The sequence below is a fragment of the Sus scrofa genome, chromosome 13 (genome assembly GCF_054392235.1).
Source record: "Sus scrofa isolate SSC_HxYL_T2T_F1_AM1 chromosome 13, Sscrofa_HxYL_maternal_Yorkshire_Landrace_v2.0, whole genome shotgun sequence".
In the NCBI taxonomy this organism is placed as follows: domain Eukaryota; kingdom Metazoa; phylum Chordata; class Mammalia; order Artiodactyla; family Suidae; genus Sus; species Sus scrofa.
The window spans coordinates 48,242,170-48,263,441 of record NC_139395.1 but is presented as its reverse complement, the minus strand read 5'-3'; the positions used below and the strand labels follow the sequence as shown (position 1 = coordinate 48,263,441).

Sequence of the window (21,272 nt, the reverse complement as noted above, 5' to 3'; positions counted from 1 at the left end):
AAAGAGAATGATAGATACCATATGATATCACTTACATGTGGAGTCTAAAATATGGCACAAATGATCTATTTATAAAACAGAAACAGATCATGGACATGGAGGACAGACTTGTGTTTGCCAGCGGGGAGGAAGAGGGAGTGGGATGGATTGGGAGTTTGGGGTTAGTAGATGTAAACTACTGCATTTGGTGTGGATAAGCAGTGAGATCCTGTTGTATAGTTCAGGGAACTTTACGTTTGTGATGGAACATGATGGAGGATAATGTGATAAAAGAATATATATACATACACACACACACACACACACATATATAAAACTGGGTCACTCTGCTGTGCAGCAGAAATTTACAGAACATTGTAAGTCAACTATAATAAAAAATTAAAATTAAAAAATACTGTATAAAATAGATGATTAATGAAAACCCACCATATGGCACAAGAAAATCTACTAATAACCTATATGGGAAAAAAAAGAATGTGTATATTTGTATGTATGACTGAGTCATTTTGCTGTACACCTGAAACTAATACAACATTATAAATCAACTACACTCCAATAAAATTGAATTTTATTTTATTATTATTATTTTTTTTTGTCTTTTTTGCCATTTCTTAGGCCGCTCCTACGGCATATGGAGATTCCCAGGCTAGGGGTTGAATTGGAGCTGTAGCCGCTGGCCTACGCCAGAACCACAGCAACACTGGATCCAAACCGTGTCTGCAACCTACACCACAGCTCATGGCAACGCCAGATCCTTAACCCACTGAGCAAGGCCAGGGAGGCCACAACCTCACGGTTCCTAGTTGGATTTGCTAACCACTGAGCCACGACAGGAACTCCAATAAAATTGAATTTTAAAAAAAGGCACTAGAAGCATGCAGTTTTCAGTACATGGGTGGATGGCTAGCAATCTTCTCTTTCTGGTAAGTCAAAGGGATCTGATCATTGTACTTTGAAACCCTTAAAGCCTTAATAGGGAGGACTTTGCAATAAAGTATCAGTTCAAACTTTGTTGCCCAGTTTCCTGAGAAGCAGTTGGTCTGTGTTTATCTGAAGGAGAAATGCCTGACTGCCAGGCTTTCTGCTGGTGGTGGTAAATTATTACTTCACATACTTTTGAGCTCACATCCCCCTTTGTTTAAGGCTCCAGGGCACACTATCTTTCTTTCATGAATGTTGCAGCTGCAGGGCAGACCAGTTCCTTCATTAAGCTAAAGTTTCCTCCTTCTATTACTGGTTTCTTCTGTCACGAATTCTCCATCTACTTTTCGGCTTCTGGAAGTGGGTTCATACATCTTATTTATTGCTGGGCTCCTCCCATTCTTCTTTTTTAAAAATCATTACAATGATGTCTTGAGGGGGAGAGGAGCTAAAGAGATGTTCTAAAATATACTCAAGGTATATGCATATCTTAAATGGCAAGCAATCTGGTCACTTCAAAGTTCAATGGATCTGATTTTAAGAGGAGACAAAAGCACTTGAGAATTATATCAATTATTAAATCTAGGAAGAAATAAAATCTGAACACTACCTTTTGTAGCTTCCCATGCCAAAGTCTTAGAATTTTTAACTTGTATGGCAATAGCAAATAATCATACCCACTGCATAAATACAGAGCTACTACTGAACAATGACAAATTAGTTAAGACATTCTGAAGTACAAATATAGACAGTTCCCCTTTGTAGCATATGCTTATGGAGATTCATTGTGTGGTTACAAAATGTAAAGGGCCCAAGATTCACATGAAATAAAGAATTACTAAAAGATAAAACAAAGAGCTTTCTGATTACTGAGGTCTAGAGTCAAGGAATTTGAACTGGAAGGAACCCCAGAGGTTAATGTAGTCCAATTATTTAATTTTCTGTAAGTGAAAATAGAGGCTAAGGATAGAGGCTGAGAGAGTTCAGTGAGTAGAACCAGTGAGTGTTCTTTGCTATAAACTAAAAGAAACCACTCATTGTAAAAATGTTCAAAGCTGGGTGGAAAATACACTATCTTTTAATCCCTAAAGATAAACTTTGATCAGGTACAAACTCCATGAGGACTGAGTTATCATAAATGAAACTGAGAGATGCCCAAATGATTCATACTTACTCATTGCCCCAGTCCAGGCGCACGGTGATGTGCCGCTTAACCTCCCGCACCTGATCCTGAGTCAGGTGACCAGACAGGAGCTGCCTTCGAAGGTCAATAAGTTCATTCATCACATGGCGCAGCTTGTAGAAAAGATCTACTTTATGTTTCTGAAAGGGCATTTTTGGTGTTGGGTAAAATAAAAAAGGGATATGGAAAGGGAATGAAAAAAGAAAGAGAAATAGTTAAACTATGAAAAGTGCTCATTTCTCTGAACCTCTAAAAACGGCAATATAAAGAGAGGCTTTCTTATGAATCTTAAAGTCCTTAGTTTCTACTGTCTAAAAATCTCTATAAAGTGATATCTAAAACATAATTGATCTGACTCTTGCAAAATACCATTGGATCTCTACTCCCATCCTGGACTATTCATTTTCCAGTAAGTTACTTAAAGAACAAAAAGTAACACAGAAGCCTAGAGAGGTTTTTTCTCTAACAGAAGTTACCATACATGTAACAAGGAAGATTCAACCTAACATCCAGCAACATCTCTGGTTTCTCCAGGAGGTACTTAAACTGGGGGAGGGAGACAAAGAAGCTCTTGCCCTATTTTGAAGGAACAAAGTTTTCAATATAAAACTACAGTCTCTGGAGTGAGATTCATTTCGGGTTTCCAGGCCTCGTCTAGCTTTAATTAGCTTTTTAAAACAGTATGTGTCCCTCGTGTCAGAGATTTCTACTCCTTTCAGCTCAATTAAAGTGTCACCTTTATAAGAGGTAAGTGGAAACATCGTAACAAACTTAATTATGGACATCATAGTGGTTTTAACCTTACAAGAAAAAAAAGTAAATGCCATGACAGTAGATGATTAACAAAAAGGTTTACTAGAGGATTTAAGGGAAAAAAAATTACTTAAGTTTTAAAACTGAAGTCCTACTTGCTCACAAATGAAATCCTGATATTGGAATTTTTTGGTTTCTGTGTCCATTCTAGAAAAGCATAATTATATATAATAATTAATCCCAGAATGTAACTAATCTATAAGGATGCTTTTAAAGATAAATTGGTGTTTACCATAGTGTTAGTAAAGTCTCTATCTGGGATTTTCACTAAGAAAACACTTGCCAAAATAAGCTGGATTCAAATGGCTGTAAATAAAATTAATTATAAAGTAAATTATAAACCAGTAGAATCTGCTAATGTTTTTAAATTGCCCTTATCTTCTGATGAAAAATTTTGGAACATCATACTTGGTAGAAACCATCTAATGGAGATACAGGACAAGATGGTGGAGTAGAAAGACTCGAGCTCACCTCCTCTCATGAAAACACCCAAATCACAACTAACTAACTAAACAACCATCAACAAAACAGACTGGAAGCTACCAAAAAATATATTCTACACTGAAATACAAAGGAGACAACACAATGAGATGGTAAGAGGAGTGCTTTGGCAGTACAAGCAATCCCATACATGCTGAGTGGGAAATTCACAAACTGGAAAATGACTATATCACATAGGCTCTACCACAGGAGTCAAAGTCTACCTCACACCAGGCAGTCTAGCATTGGGAAGAGGAGCCCCTCGAGCATTTGTCACTGAAGGCCAGAGGGGTTTGAGTGTAGGAGCTCCACAGGACTGGAGGAAACAGAGACTCCACTCTTGGTGGGTGCACACAGGGTTTCACATGCACTGGGTCCCAGGGCAAAGCAGGGACTCCATAAGAATCTGGGCCAGTCCTGCTGTGTGGATCTTGGAGAGTCTTCTGGGGAGGCAGGGGTCCCAGGTAATAATCATTGGCATAGGCTCCCCTGGAGGCTACCATTTTGGAAAAATCAGGCCCCGCCCAACAGCGTGCCTACACAAGTGCTAAGAAGCCCCAGGGCAAACAGCATACAAATAGGGTAGAAACACAGCCCCACCCATCAGCAGACAGGCTATCTAAAGTCCTTTCAGGCACACAGCCACATCTCATCACACCCAGAGACAAAGTCCCACCCAACAGAAGGACAAGACTCAGCACCACCTACCAGTGGGCAGGTACTAGTCACTGCCATCAGGAAGCCAGCCACAAGCCCCTGTATCAACTTCACCCACAAGGAGGCAGACAACAGAAGCATGAGAAGCTACAATACTGCAGCCTACAGAATGGAAACTATGCAGAAAGCTATATGAAATTAAAAGGCAGAGAAATATGAAATAGATGAAGGAGCAAGACAAAATACTAGGAAAACAGCTACATGAAATGGAGATAAGCAACCTACATGAAAGACTTTAGAGTAAGAGAGTAAGGATGATCCAAGATCTGGGAAAAAAACTGGAGGCAAAGATCAAGAAATTACAAGAAACACTGAACAAAGAAAGAGAAGATTTAAAGAACAAACAAAAGTGAACAACACAATAACCAAAATGAAATTCATGAGAAGGAATCAATAGCAGAATATAGGGGCAGAAGAACAAATAAGTGATGTGGAAGACAGACTGATGGAAATCAAAGCAGAACAGAATAAAGAAAAAAGAATGAAAAGAAATGAGGACAGTATAAGAGAACTCTGGGACAATATTAAATACACCAACATTTGCATTATAAGGGAATAAGAAAGAGAAGAGAGAGAGAAAGGGCCAGAGAAAATATGTGAAGAAATAAGAGCCAAAAACTTCCTTAATATGGGACACGAATCACTCACTCAAATCCAGGAAAAACCAGTCCCTTTAGAAATTATATAATGAAGAAATAGATTTTTAAAGGTCCACCTTAAAGAGAAATTATTTTTAACTAACAGGCCTTAGGATCATGCATTCCAACTACATTCAAGCTATTCCTTCTTCATTCAATAAACATATGAAGAAAATTTAAGCACCTTGATGGTACATGATGCTGGCAAATGGGCAGAATTCAAATTCTTCTTCTTTTTTCTTTTTAGAGCTGCACCTGCAGCATATAGAAGTTCTCAGCTAGGGGTCAAGTTGGAGCTGCAGCTGCCGGCCTACACCACAGCCATAGATAGCAATGCCAGATCTGAGCCAAGTCTGTGACCTACACCACAGTTCACAGCATTGCTGGATCCTTCACCCAGTGAGTGGGGCCAGGGACTGAACCCACATCCTCAAGGAGACTAGCTGGGTTCTTAACCCACTGAGCCATAGCAAGAACCCCTAAACTCAAATTCTTGCCAGCTCAAAACCAATAAAGCCTAAGCAAATTGCATCTGGAAAACTGAGATCTTGAAGTAACAAGGGCAATGTGGTATTCACTTCCAGCACATGAATTCTTTTTGATAAATCAGGGCGACCTAAGTGTAAAATAGAAGGTTAGAATTACTATTTACCTATCAAGCCATACTCAACAATCCACTACACACATATACAACATTTGTTCATTCACTCAATTAACAATGCTTATGGAGCATCTGCTGAGTGCTATCAGTTTGTTGTGATCACAAGTCTCTACTCTTATGGTGCTTTCAGTCTAGAGAGGAGAGACAGACCATAGGCAAATATATAATGATAGTGATAAATTAGAAGGAAAATTAGAGCAGAACAGGGACAAGTGGGTGGCCAAAGGTGGGTTGGCTGGAGAAGTTACTGCTTCAGGCAGAATGACCAGGGAAAGCCTTCGAGAGCTGAATTTTAGGTAGAAACCTGAATGAAATAAGGTGACAGCATTTAGGGAAAACCGGGGAAGTTTTAGAGCATATGAAACAGCAAGAGCAAATGCCCTGATGTGGAACTGGACTTGGTAAGTTCACAGAGAATAAAGAGGTTGATGCACCTGGAACAAAGTGAACAAGGTGGGGAATGGTGATGATGCAGTCAGAGAGGAAACAAGAACCAGATTAGGCAGGGCCTTTGTAAGTCATGTTAAGGGTACTAGCTTTCAGTACTAGCATGATGAGAAGCCACTGGAGGCATGTAGCAAAAGTGTGATATGATATGACCTAAGTCTTGAAAACATTACTTGGAGTGCTCTGTTGAGAATATATCATGAAAAGGCAAAGAGGACCATGAGAGTTCTAGTTAGGAAGCTATTTATTGCAAAAATCCACAGGAAGATGACAGACAAAGATAAGAATAGTAAAGGTATAATTTTTAGAGTTTAGAATTTTGACATGTTTTATAGTTAAAGCTGTCAAGATCTGCTGCTAGTTTAGATACGAGATATGAATGGAGTCAAGGATCATTCTTTTTCCTAGCCTGAGGAACATATGTGGAAGAGGGAAACAATGCTCAATTTGGACATGCTAAGTTTGATGTCAAGTTTCAACATTTAGAGGTCAGGAAAGTGAGGAAACTCTTGCAGAGGAAATTAAGAAGTAAACGGTGAGGTAAGAGGAAAATCAAGAGAGTATTATTGAAAACAGGGCTTAAGGATTTTGTTAAACGCACTGAGAGGTTAAATAAAATATAGCCATCACTGACCACTGAGGGAATTGTTGAAATCAGTTCAAGAGTAATGGGGTGAGTTCACCCTGTGGCTCATTGGGTTAAGAACCCAACTAGTATCCATGAGGAAGTGGGTTTGATCCTTGGCCTTGCTCAGTGGGTCAAGGTTCTAGCACTGCCACAAGCTGCAGCGCAGGTTGCAGATGTGGCTTGGATCTGGCATTGCTATGGCTGTGTGTAGGCTGGCAGCTGCAGCTCCAATTTGACCCCTAGCCTGGGAACTTCCATATGTTGCAATTATGACCCTAAAAGGCAAAAAAAAAAAAAAAAAAAAAAAGGGAATTGAGACAGAGCATAGACAATTCTTTTGTAGAACTTTCAGTAATTGGAAGCAGAGAAAAGGAGTAGCAAAATGGGATTGTGCAATCAAAGGAGGGTTTTTTAAAAATGACACAATTTTATGCTATTTGTCTATTGAAGGTAATAACCTAGAAGCAGTAAAAACTTGATGAACAGGTGTTAAACCCTTGAGTAGCCAAGAAGAGATGGGTCCCAGGTTAAATGGGAAGGTTTCACTTAGGCTGGATACCTTATTGTCACAGAGAGGAAAGGCACAGAAATGAGTAATGATAGAGATAGTTGGGAAATTTGGTGACAGAATTACATTTTTCCTCTGGAGGTTTTATTCTCAAGGAAATAAAAAGCATGGTCAGCTAAGAGTGACTAGAGTGGGAGTGGGTGTTAGAGGTTTGAGAATAGAGGAAAAGATTTAAAAGTTTCATAGAGAATAGTAAAACAAATCATCAGGAAAAAGTTCATATGTCAGATAGGTTTGAGATTTGTGAAACAATTAAAAGTGCAGTTTTGTGGGTTTTAGCTATGTATAATGAAGTGTATTGATGAAATATCACATACATGCATATATGTGTGTGTGTGCACCAATATATGCACATATATAACATACACTTACATACAATATCTATATGACAAACATGCACACACATACAAACAATACCAATGAAAGAATATGCTAATATGCTCTTTTCTCTTTTTAGGGCAACACCTGCAGCATATGGAAATTCCCTGCCAAGGGATGAATTAGAGCCACAGCTGCAACAACGAGAGATTCAAGCCACATCTGTGACCTACACCACAGCTTGTGGCAGTGTCGGAGCCTTAACTCAATGTGCGAGGCCAGGGATAAAACCTGCATCCTCATGGATACTAGTTGGGTTCTTAACCTGCTGAGCCACAATGGGAACTCCCTAATATACATTTTTAAGGCATTACATAGTTATTTTTTTAATTAAGAGTTTCTTTTTTTTTTTTTTTTTTTTTTTTTTTTTTTTTTTGTCTTTTGTCTTTTGTTGTTGTTGCTATTTCTTGGGCCACTCCCGCGGCATATGGAGGTTCCCAGGCTAGGGGTTGAATCGGAGCTGTAGCCACCAGTCTACACCAGAGCCACAGCAACGCGGGATCCGAGCCGCGTCTGCAACCTACACCACAGCTCACAGCAACGCCGGATCGTTAACCCACTGAGCAAGGGCAGGGACCGAACCCGCAACCTCATGGTTCCTAGTCGGATTCGTTAACCACTGCGCCACGACGGGAACTCCTAATTAAGAGTTTCTAACAGGAGTTCCTGCTGTGGTGCAACAGGACTTGCAGCCTCTTGGAAGTGCTGGGACATGGGTTTAATCCCCAGCCTGGCACAGTAGGTTAAGAAGGATCCAGGATTGCTGCAGCTGCGGCTTAGGTCGTGACTATAGCATGGATCTCATCCCTGGCCTGGGAGCTCCATATGCCAAGGGGAGGCCAAAAGTGAGAAGAAAAAAAAAAATTGTATTTTCCAAACAGGATAATATTTCCCATTCCAAGAGTTCTTTTGCAAAAAATGTGTATCTGAGACTTCCTTGGTATGAACTAGAGCCTATTTCTTCACACCTGTAAATCTGGGCAAGCCCAAGAGACTGCTCTAACCAACCAAATGAGATAGCAGTGAGCTAGGCTAGTTCTAAGAATAGCCCTTAACTAACCTGGCAGCTATTTGGAACGTATATTGAAGAATCAGTAGAAACCATAAATTTAGAATAATTAAACTACTTTTCAAGCACATGCCAGGTAGAATTTGCTTCATTATCATGAAAGAATCCCTGGAACTCTGCAGAAAATACCTGATTTTAAAATTATTATTATTATTTTCGTTGCTGTTTTTTAATAGTTATTTCCCCAATACAATTTTTTTTCCTACTGTACAGTATGGTGACCCAGTTACACATACATGTACACATTCTATTTTCACACATTATCATGCTCCATCATAAGTGACAAGACATAGTTCCCAGTGTTACATAGCAGGATCTCACTGCTATAAAAATTATTTAAAGTGGAGTTCCTGTTGTGGTACAGGGGAAACTAATTCAACTAGTAACCATGAGGTTGCAAGTTCGATCCCTGGCCTCATTCAGTGGGTTAAGGATCTGGCATTGCTGTGAGCTGTGGTAGTTCACAGATGTGGCTCGGATCCTGCGTTGCTGTGGCTTTGGCGTAGGCTGGCAGCTGGAGCTGCAATTCAACCCCTAGCCTGGGAACTTCCATATGCAGCAGGTGCGGCCCTAAAAGGGAAAAAAAAAAAAAAAAATTTAAACTGCCTGTAACCCAGTGTTGAAAGAGAGATTGTGCTGCAATGATGTTTCTGAGTCATATATGGGCTATAGAGTATTCATCATAAAACATGCTACCTTTATTTTTAAATTACATATGCACAAATATTGGTTAATATATGCTAGTATAAGATTATAAAAATCTAATTGAAATTACATCAAAAGTACTGCTCTCATCAAAGAGAACAAATGTGCTGCCATGAGTACTAAAAACTTTAGGTCAAAATCAATTTAATGGAAATTAAACATAGCATCTAAAAGTTCAAGTTGTTAAGGGAAGATTCCTAGATCTCTAATTACTTCCTTATTTTTGGATATTCTTTTATTTATCTATAGGTAGGTGGCTTTATTTACTCATTTTATTTCTTGTTAGAAGATGAATCATTAAGAACCTAAGTTTATTCATACTTCTCCAGTATTTCTTTAATTGCTATTAATAATCAAGTCTCTTACTATGAAGTAAACTCTAATCCTATTTAAAATGCTTATATACCAAAGCTCTAGGACTCATCCTAGTATAATATAAAAATATCTAAACTGCAGTACTTGCAACTTTAATGACATTTCTGCCAAAAATATCTTGAAGACCAAGAATTTAAACTTTCATTTTACGTTGTTCAATGACTTAGTTGGACAAGGCTTGAAGTTGATTTCAAAAGAGAAATTTCTGTCAAACAGAATATTTAAATCCAAGCTATTTCACACTGATCTTCAAGTACATATCTGCCAGAAGTACATATCTGTAAGAATGCAAAGAAGTAATGTGGAAATTGTTTTTTAACTCCTCACTAATATAGAGGTGTGTCTCTATAATTTATTTGCTTGACATACATACTTACTCCTTCACTTCTCAGAGGCCAGGATGTCTTCCTCACTTCATTCTTGACCCAAACACAGCCTCCCTTATAGACTTGTTGATAACCAAAATAACACCGCTTACTGTTTCAACCCTCTTTCACAATACAAATATTTTCAGAAGAGTTAAGATTTAAAAGTCTTTGTTTATTATGGTTACCAAAGGGGAAACTGTTGGTGGCAGAGATAAATTAAGGGGATGAGATTAACATAAATACACTAATATATAAAAAGTACATAACTGGGAGTTCCCACTGTGGCTCAGCAGTTAATGAACCTGACTAGTATCCATGAGGATACAGATTAGATCCCTGTCCTTGCTCAGTGGATTAAAGATCTGGCATTGCTGTGAGCTGTGGTCTAGGTCACAGATGTGGCTTGGACCCCGTGTTGCTGTGGCTGCAGCATAGGCCAGCGGCTATAGCTCCGATTTGACCTCTAGCCTGGAAACCTCCATAGGAAGCAGGCGTGGCCCTAAAAAGACAAAAAATAAATAAATAAATAAAAAGTAGATAACCAACAAGGATCTACTATATACACAGGAAAATCTACTCAATATTTTGTAATAACCTATATAGGAAAAAAGAAAGGATGTATGTATATTTATGTGTGTGTATACATATACATGATTCACTTTGCCTGAAACTAATACAACATTGTAAGTCAACTAGTTTCCAATAAAATTTTTTTAAGAAGTCTTAGTTTAAATAAGCTGATCATATTCTTTCCTTAGAGCAGATAAAAATCTTAATAAGAAGGGAACAAGTTAACTGAAAGGTAAGGAGAATACTAGTGACATTCAGTTGCTGATGTCAAGGGCACCCATTCACAACTCTGAAAAGGATGAACTTATCTAACAGTGAGCTGTGGACAGCTGAGGTGTTCTCAGGCTCACAGCCCTTCTACACAAGACTGAACAAAGCTCTACTTAAAGGCAGCATTTAATTGGTCTCCCCTAGATACCTCTTTAGATAGAGGCCAATAAGAAACCAGCTACAATTACCACCTCCTCCAAATGTTGAAGTTGAAAGCTGTAAAGAAGATAACCTGGCTAAAAACAAAAGACTGAAAACTAAGGCCTAGTGACAGGGTAAGGAAAAGGTGAAGCAGGGAGAGAGAAAGGAAATTAGTAAGAATTCAGAAGAAAGATTCAGGAATTGGAGGTCAGGAACCTCTGAAAATGGACATATGTGAGTGTGGGTGTAGCAGGTCTGGCATGTGAGCTTGGGTATGGAAACAGAAGAATTGGTTAAAAGTCTTTTAAAAGGATTTAAGACCATCAGATCATTACCCCTATTCTATTTTCCAGGTTTTTTTTTTTCCCCATGTGATAGTTTTACTTCCTGCAAAGTTTAAAACAGAATCTAAACCACTGCAGGGCACCCAACAGAGCTGATGATGTTACAACAGGGAAATTAAGACATGGACTATGTACTAAATTATGCCCTGGGTGCTCTTCCCTCACCAAGCTTCCAAAGTATTGACGACCAGGCTTATGTCTTCCTAGGAAGGAGAATGGAGGTGTCCTCACTGAGAAAATTTAGCCAGGGGAAAAGACCTAGAAATATTGACAGTTGCTCTCCTACTCCCATGAAAAGCCAGGTCCTCTTCTGATGACTCTAGTAAAACTGCAATAAGCAGGACCCTATGGGGCCTTCCCGGAACAGACCTCCCCCACCCACACCCTCCGCCTGCCTTTTGTACACAGAAGAATTTTAGTCAAAGAATAAATTTAATCAGAGAAGTTGAAAAATGCACAAAGAAAGGAAAATAGTCAAGCAAGACAAAATAATAATAGTTTACCCATTTGACAAAGTCAAGGACATTTAGATCTTCCTCAAGGACTACAGATAATATTCTGATTCATGTCTTTTGAGCTCTTTTGCAGATATTGAAACCACCACCAGATGGAAGAAGTTAACTGTATGCTACCCACAAGCATGAAGACCTCAGACCAGGTGGAACCAGAAGGTTGATGACACTGACCCTCAATTACCTCACTGCCAACCAATGAGAAGAATGTCCACCGTTGATCATGCCCTGCTCCTTAAACACTATGATTCCTCACTATCCCATCCAGAAGGGGACACAGTTTTGAGGGCATTAACCTTCTGTGGCCCACTCTGCCTGGCAAAGCAATAAAGCCATTCTTGTCTTCATCCAAAGTTCTGTCTCCATATTTCATTTGGCACTGCTGCACAGACGCAAGTTTCAGCAACAATATCTGCTAGTTAGTAAATACTAGAGCCATTCACAGAGCTTTCTGTCAAAAATTTAATGCCTCATTCATAAATATGAATGGAAGAGAATACCATATAATGAAGAAAGCTTTAAACATGAAGGAAAAAGATTCAAACAATTGGAAAAATGGAAATTAGGAGAAACAGAGACAATTCCAGGAATAAAAGAATATTCCAAAGAAACAATAATTAACATTCTTGAAGAGCACAGAGATTACAGTAAATCCCTAAAAAAAGAAAGGGATACAACAAGACAGGATAAAAAGATCCGGAGCTCAAAAGAGCTTTTGGAAGACTGCTGTAATTAAAAACAAAATCCAGGGAGTTCCCATCATGGCTGAGCAGTAATGAACCCGACTAGGATCCATGAGGATGCAGGTTCAATTCCGGGCCCTGATCAGTGGGTTTGGATCTGGCGTTGCTATGAGCTGCGGAGTAGGTCACAAATGGGGCTTGGATTCCGAGTTGCTGTGGCTGTGGTGTAGGCTAGCAGCTACAGCTCCAATTTGACCCCTAGCCTGGGAAACTCCATATGCTGCTGGTATGGCCCTCGGAAAAAAACTTAGAAGTGAAGGAAATCAGTTTCTAGGATGACTGAATTCACTAAACATCCAGTATAATTCAAATACAAGGGAAAAAAAGGACAACTAAGACACATCACTGTAAAACTACAGAACACTGGGGACAAAGAGATGATTCTAACATCTTTCATGGAAAACAATGTGTCAACAAAAGACTCAGAAAAAAGAATGACACTGGACTTCTCAACAACATTGGAAGCTAGAATATAATGAAGCAATGCTGTAAAACTTTTGTACTTTATTTGTAATTAAGAATTTTCTACCAAGCCAAACTATCAATCCAGGTAAGGGCAGTCTAAAGACATTTCAAGCATGTAAAATCTCAAAAAAAAAAAAAAAAAAATTTCTCCTACACCTTTTTCTCAGGAAGCTATGATGGAAATACTTCATCAAATGAGGAAGTAAACCAAGAACTAAGGTGACACTGCTTTAAAACAGAAGACAAAGGGACCTGGCTTGGGAGCAAAGAAAATTCTTAGGCCTGATTAACACAGGAGGCTGGAGGGCTCCAAACAAGATATCTCTGGGGAAAAAAAATTAAGAACTCATAAAATACTTAAAATTTTTTGAACATACTCAAAGGAGATTTTCATTTCTGCCAGAAGGCGAGGAGGAGGAAAACAAAGGGGAAAAAACAAATAAAAAGAGAAACAACTGTTAACATAAAAAAAAAAACTAAATTACACAAGAAAGAAAATGGAACTTTAATTCACTATATGGCTCAGATGTAAAAGTACTTACATAGCCATGGTAGCAACTGCCATACTAGCTTAACCAAAAAAATGGTGATATAACTATTTTGGAAATACTTGAGGAGGGAAAGAATATACATGCATGGAGAAGAACATACAGAGCTTAAATTCTTATCTTCTATAATAAGAAATCACTAAATGATATCCAAAATAGAAAAAAATTAAATATGCATTAAAATAGTATTATTTAGAAATATGAAATATTAGAAGAAATAGCTAAAAGAACTGAATAAGTATGACATGGAAATCAGCAATGGGAAGAGACAGAGCCATGAACTACTATTTTTGATTAAAGGCCTAGTTATTTTAATATATTATTTAAAAATCCATATCTATACATTTCTTTGATTTTTAAAAAAATTATATTAGAATAATTCTCCTGTGGCACAATGGGTTAAGGAATCTGGTGTTGTCAGTGCAGCAGCCTGGGTCACTGCTATAGTGCAGGTTCTATCCGTGGCCTGGGAACTTCTGCATGCTGCAGGCGCAGCAAAAAAAAAAAAAAAAAGAAAAAGAAAGAAAAGAAAAAAATAGCCTATACCATAAAAAGGCCAACTGATTGTCTCTGGGTCACAAAGTTAAGTGGAGTCTCAATCCAGCCTTCACTGCTATTTATTACTTTAAATATTAACAAATGAAAGCAGCCAAACTTGCATAAGTGCAATGATCCCTTGTCAGAATCAACACAAAAGCTAGATCATTTATATGTCTCATTCCCAGAGTGAATCAAAAATAAAACACATTCCACAGAAGAAAAATGCCCTGGAGAAAAAAGCTTTGTCTCTTGACTACAGCAGAGCATCTACCTATTCACAGTGTCTACACTCTGGTGATAGTATATACAGGGTAGAAATGATAGCTGCTACCGTGCCAAGCAAGTTCCTTCAGAATATGAGTCACCCAGCTTCAGCAAAGAGTGAAAAAGCCAGAAGGCATACATTTGCCTCCAAGTTATCTAGAGATGCTTCACTTCATTAACAGTTCTTTTATGCAAAGCTGTAATTTCAAGGGCATAAAGGGACTGTGCGGTGCCACCCCTGCCTGCTCTAGTCTTACCTATTGACTCTGTCTTACCTACTAAAGCAAACAAAATGGCTGGGAACTTTAAACAAAAACACAAATTACTTCACCCACCACCCTATGCTTACAATCTATATTTATCACCATTAAAAACACTCTATTTGTGAAATTTATCCAGACCACCTTCTGCCTTCCTACTACCAACCCTTGCTCTAGAGTTTCCTAATTCTTTAATGTACAGAAATATTGCATAGAGGATAAAGGTATTTACTCTGGAGTCAGAATGCGTGGTTTTCTACCTTAACTCTGTGAACTGTGGTGCCTTGGGCAAATTTACCAATCTCTATGACTTTGATTGCCTTTCAACAATAATAATTACAACAAAAAGAGCATCTATCTAGGGTTATTATAGGGGTTAACTGTGCCTGGAACCTAGCAGGTGCTCTTAAGTATAGGTATTGCCATCCTACATTCCTTGCCCCCTGTCTGCTCTGGACCTGGCATCTAGATGTGCTTCTTAAACCATGACCATGGCACCCCTGTCAGGGTACCATGTTTGGCTTTGGCCTTTAACTATTACTATGTGCACATCTCTAATAATAATCCTTTTCAACTTCCTACTGGTAACCATTGCCTTTTTTTTTTTTTTCAGGAGGAGAAAGATCATTTTTTTTTTTTTTTTTGTCTTTTTTTTTTTGTTGTTGTTGTTGCTATTTCTTGGGCCGCTCCCACGGCATATGGAGATTCCCAGGCTAGGGGTTGAATCGGAGCTGTAGCCACCGGGCCTACGCCAGAGTCACAGCAACGTGGGATCCGAGCCTCATCTGTAACCTACACCACAGCTCACGGCAACGCCGGATCGTTAACCCACTGAGCAAGGGCAGGGACCGAACCCGCAACCTCATGGTTCCTAGTCGGATTCGTTAACCACTGTGCTACGATGGGAACTCCAGATCATTATTTTAATGCTCACTATATTTGAGGCACTTTGCACACATTATCTCATTGTCATAAAGTCTTATGAGGTTTTATTTCTGATATACAGATGAGAAGACTGAAACATAAGATCAGGAAGTTAGGAAGTGGTAGGGCCAAGATGAATATCTGACTCTGTCTGGCTTCACAGTCCATGTTCTATCCAGGTAACCATGGTCTTGATTTGTATCCTTTTCTTCTTTCATATTTTAACTGCCTATATATGTATCCCTTAAAGATATCCTCACCAATATGTGTTATTTGTGTTCTTTTTGATGACAGCCATTCAGACACATGTGAGGTGATGGTTCATTGTGGTTTGATTTTTCTCTAATAATCCACATATCTTCTTTGGAAAAATATCTCTTTGGGTCTTTTGCCCATTTTTTAATCAGACTGGGTTCTTTTTGATGTTATATGAGTTATTTATATATTTTCAATAGAAACAACTTCATACCAGTCCAAATGGCTATTTTTGATAGAAACAACCTCACACCAGTCAAAATGATAAATGCCGGAGAAAAGGTATGAAGAAAATGGAACCCTAGTACACAGCAGCATTATTTAAAGTAGCCACGACATGGAAGCAACCTAAGTGTCCATCGAAAAGTGACTGGATAAAGAAGATGTAGTGTATACGAGTATATGTGTACACACACACTGGAATATTACTTGGCCATAACAGAAAAAATTCTGCATATGCAACAACAGGGATTAACTTGGAGGGTATTATCCTTCATGAAGTAAGTTAGGGAAAGACAAATACTGCATATTACTTATATGTGGACTCTTAAAAAAATAAATACTTTTCTGTTTACAACAAAACAGAAACAGACTCATAGATATCAAGAACAAACGAGTGGTAACCAGCAGGTAGAGGGAAGTAGAGAAGGGCAAGATAGAAGTAGGGTATTAAGAAGTACAGATTACTGGAAATTACATAAGTAAGCTACAAAGATATATTGTACAACATAAGAAATACAGGCAATATTTTATAATAACTTTAAATGGAGTATAACCTATAAAAATACTGAATTATATTGTTCACCTGAACATACAATACTATAAATCAACTATACTTCAACAAAAAAGATATAAAAATTATAAGGAATTTCTATATATCAACAAGAAAAATATAAAACCCAAATGAAAAACAGACAAATGATATGAATAGTAATTAACAAAAAGGGACATTCTAAAAAGAAATACATAAAGCAATGGTCATTAATATCACCACTTGAAAAAAGCAAAGGAAAATGACATTAAAATGCCACTTTTATATCCAAAAGAATGGTAAAAAATCATGAGAGTACAGCCCAATCAGCAATTTGGGGGAGTAATCTGGTGAAGTTAAATAGGCATAAACTCTACAATGTAGCCACCCCACTTCCAGTGATATCCCAAAGAAATTCTCACACAGATCCCTGAGGAAATTTATGAGTTGTTTATCATAGTACTATTTATAACAGCAAGAAGTTGGAGGCAAGCTAGGAGCAATGGCAGAAAATTATAAACTAGATGTACAAATAGCAATATTATATAGATGAAATATAAATTCCAATTACTTTTGCGTAAATTAAAAACATATAGAAAATATTTGGGGAATAACAACATATTCAAGAACATATATTAAATATATTGGAATAAGTGCTCACAGTAGTGGTGATGGGAGAATAGGAGTAGGGATAGAGAATAAACAGAAAAATAAAGTAAGAGAGGATCCTGAAATGAATGATGACTATAGTGTGTGATGAACAAGGGAGTATAAATATCTCAACCCTTCCTTGAGCTTCAAAAGAAAATATAAGAAAGAAAACAATATGCCAAGTTATCACTCTACAATGAAATATATTAAGAGAAGAAATATATTAATATATTAATATATTGGCACTGGCCTTACCAACATTGTACCTAAAGAGTCAAAATGTCAGAAGGCTGCACACCCAGGGTGAACTCTAACAAGGGGAAACGGGTGTGTCACATGGATAGTCAAAGGATATTCAACAGATGGTCTGACAGTCTGCTGCATGCATCTCCATAATGTAAAGAAGCAGGCTCTCTCTCTCTCTGCTGTATAAATGCCTCTTCTTCTATAGATAGACTGGGCTTTATGAAATCTCCACTGCCTCTGATAATTCTGAACAGATGATTTCTCCTGCAGCACCTGGCCTTTACCTACTTCTAGCTCAAATCTTACATTCCATTTTTCAGCTGAATCCTGAAAAATCAATTCTCTCCTGCCTAGATCCTGGAAGCCTGCCGGACCCAAGGCATATACACCGCAGCTTATCAGGATGGGTGTGCCCCTGAGATAGAAAGGGTAGAGTCAACCTAACAAGATTCCCTTTTCCCTATAAAGTATCTGGATGGGTAGTACTAACATCTGACTCTACGATTCTATTTTTTCCTCTATGTTTCGAGTATTTACAGACCACTCAGCAGCTGACACATTTTAGTTTCTAAAAATTCTGGTAGGCTGCATTCCTTTTCTAAGATAATTTCAACTTTGCTGTGAACAACTATATGTTGCCTTGTTCACTAATTCCCAAAGGGAAAACTCATTTCCTTATTTCCAGAGTTCTCAGGGATGATAACCTTATTTTTACCTTCTTTTACTGATGTGAAGGCCAGATACAGCATTTGATTTAGATCTGGCATCTGAACTGCCTCTTATGGAACTTCCCTAGAGTCAATGACTTGCCTAGTGCAATGAGTTTCTCCCCCGTTTAAGCCTTTTCTCTTAATCATACATATCCATTTCTAATGGGACCCTTGACTCTGATTAGCATTTGTTAAGCTTATGGCAACCTAAATTCATAGTTCAAGGGTCATGGACAGAAAATCAATAATTCCCATTTAGTTGAACGTCTGAAATTGGGACCAGGAATTTGTAAGATAAAATGATATTAATTGTTATGAAGTTGTCATTTTAATTATACTTCCATTAGGTAGGAAGCAATACAAGAGATAATAAATAATAAGCTCTGAATTATTACTATCAGTATTGGTCCTTATTTTAAAAACACAATCAATCTATTTGCATTTTAGAGAAAGAAATCATGTCATGTTATGATTATCCATAAAAAGTAAGTTAAATTCATGATCAGTATCACTTTCAAATACAACAGAATAAACAAAATCTATTTTGGAATTATACCAGGGTACAGTTATTTCAAGGCACAAATTCAAAGAACTGGCATATGCAAAGGAATGGTACTGGAAATGCTCTTAATTCTATATTTAAAAGAAGTCTTTTCTTCCTGCATTAAGAGCTATTGTCAAAGACTAGAACAGTGACTAATACCCTAACCTGTTATCACTATACTCTATAATTAACAATGAATCAACTATGCCCAACTTCTTAACTCCCCTCAGATTTGATCAGAGAAACAAAAGTTCAAGAGATCTATGCTAAGCTACTCTTCCTTTCCACATTCAAAATAATACTACTTCTCTTTGGTATTCTTATGGTATTTTTCCACTTACCTAGACCAATTCCCTTTCCTTATAAATATTCAGTCTTAGAAATGATTGACTTACGTAGTTGGTACAATGCTATTGCTTTGAACAAGTTCATCAATGGTTAAGGACAAGGAATAGTAACAAAAAGCCCCTGTCTTGCTACTATGGAGAACAGTAAGGAGATTTCTGAAAAAACTAACATAATTACCATATGATCCAACAATCCCACTCCTGGGCATCTATCTGGAAAAGATGAAAACTCTAATTTGAAAATATGCATGTACCCCGATGTTGATAGCAGCACTAACTACAAGAGCCAAGATACAGCATCAAACTAAATGTCCATCAACAGATGAATGGATAAAAAAGATGTGGTATGTATGTGTACACACACACACACACACACACACACACACACAATGGAATATTACTCAGCCATAAAAAAGAATGAAGTAACACCACTTGAAGCAACATGGACGGACCTAGAGATTTATCATATTAAGTGAAATAAGTCATACAAAGACAAATATCATATGACATCACTTTTTTGTGGAATCTTAAAAAAATGATACAAATGCATCTATTTATAAAACAGAAAGACATTCACAGACACAGAAAACAAATTTATGGTTACCAAATAGGGAAAGAAGGAAGGGATGAATTAGGAATTTGAAATTAACAGATACACACTATTATACATAACACAAATAAATAATAAGGGCCTACTATACAGCATAGGGAACTATATTCATCATTTTCTAATAACCTATAATGGGAAAGAATCTATAAAAGAATATATATATTCTTATATTTTAATTTTTTATTAAAATACAGTTGATTTACAACATTGTACCAGTTCCTGCTGTAGAGCAAAGAACATATATAGTATATTAAAAAAGGATATATACACACATATATAACTGAATAACTTTGCTATACACATGAAACACTATAAATCAACTCTACTTCAATTTATTTATTTATTTATTTTTGTTGCCCCATAACATATGGAGTTCCCAAGCCAGCTATCAGACCTGAGCCAGAGTAGTGACCAATGCACAGCTGCAGCAATACACAGATCCTTAACCCACTGCACCAGGCCAGAGATTGAACCCGTATCCCTGCTGCTGCACAGACACTGTCAATCCCACTGCGCCACAGTATATGAAGTCCCATATACTTCAATGTTTTAAAAAGCAAATAAATAAATAAAATTAACTACCTCTTATAAAAAAAAAAGCCAGTGTCATTTACATGATAAGATAATGTCTTAGTCCCGCTGGGCTACTATAACAAAATACCATATGTGTGGTATCATATAAAACAATAGTAATTTACCTCTCATAGCTTTAAAGGCTGGAAGTCCAAGATCAGGGTACCAGCCTGGTCAGGTTCTAGTGAAGGCCTTCTTTCAGGATGCAGACTGTGGACCTCTCACTGTGTCCTCACATAGTGGAGGGGCTAGGGTCTCTTTGGGGTATCTTTTATAAGATCATTAATTCCATTCATGAGGCCTTTACCCTCACAACCTATGCACCTTCCAAATCACTTTTTGGAAGGATATATACATTTAGACGATAGCACATAATGATCTAGCTTAACATTTACATGACAGATTCATCTGATGCCGCTAAAATCATTCCTAATTTGTAAATTGTCTTTAAGGAAGAAATTCAGATTCCTTTCCAACATGTTTATAAGGGCAGAGACTCTTGTCAGTTTCTGCTTACCGCTGAATTCTAAGGTTTAATATAGTTCCTTTAAATATACAATAAATATATGATAAATGAATAAAAGAATGAAACAAAGAAAAAAACTTTACTAATGACCCATAGACATGACACTACCAATAAATCTTTTTCTCTAGGTTCTGGGAAGTATTTTAATAAAATTAATCACAAAAAATAAGTCCTATCACTAGACTGCAAAGTTCACAAAGCCAGGCATTGTGTCTATTTCATTTACTGCTGTATTTCTACAACCTATAACAAAGTATGACATGTAATAGGTGATTTCTGGAATGAAGGAATGAATGAAAAGCTCACAATGTCTTTACCTTATGAAGAAAACAATAAAGAAAAAGAACAAGGAAATGATTATCACAAAATTCAAGATAATGATCATTTTATAAAGGGGCTTTTAAAGTTCTGGCAACATTCTACTAGCTAATATGAGTGTTTAGCTGTTTGCATTATATTTGTCTGCACAGCTGTTTGCATTATACTTTTTTGGCAAATTGCACATACATGATTTATACACATTTCTG

General features: G+C 37.5%; 1 protein-coding gene across 32 annotated transcripts in view; it reads right to left on the bottom strand.

Annotated features, from left to right (window-relative positions):
• DOCK3 (dedicator of cytokinesis 3) overlaps nt 1–21,272 on the bottom strand; it is a 507,677-nt gene that overhangs the window by 239,880 nt on the left and 246,525 nt on the right. For 29 of the 32 annotated variants that reach the window (XM_021068832.2, XM_021068840.2, XM_084988414.1 and 26 more), the window contains exon 6: nt 2,096–2,244. The exons of the other annotated variants lie outside the window; for them this stretch is intronic. In XM_021068832.2, coding sequence (XP_020924491.2) covers nt 2,096–2,244 — 149 coding nt within the window. The remainder of the gene's footprint in view (nt 1–2,095; nt 2,245–21,272) is intronic. 32 annotated transcript variants of the gene reach the window in all.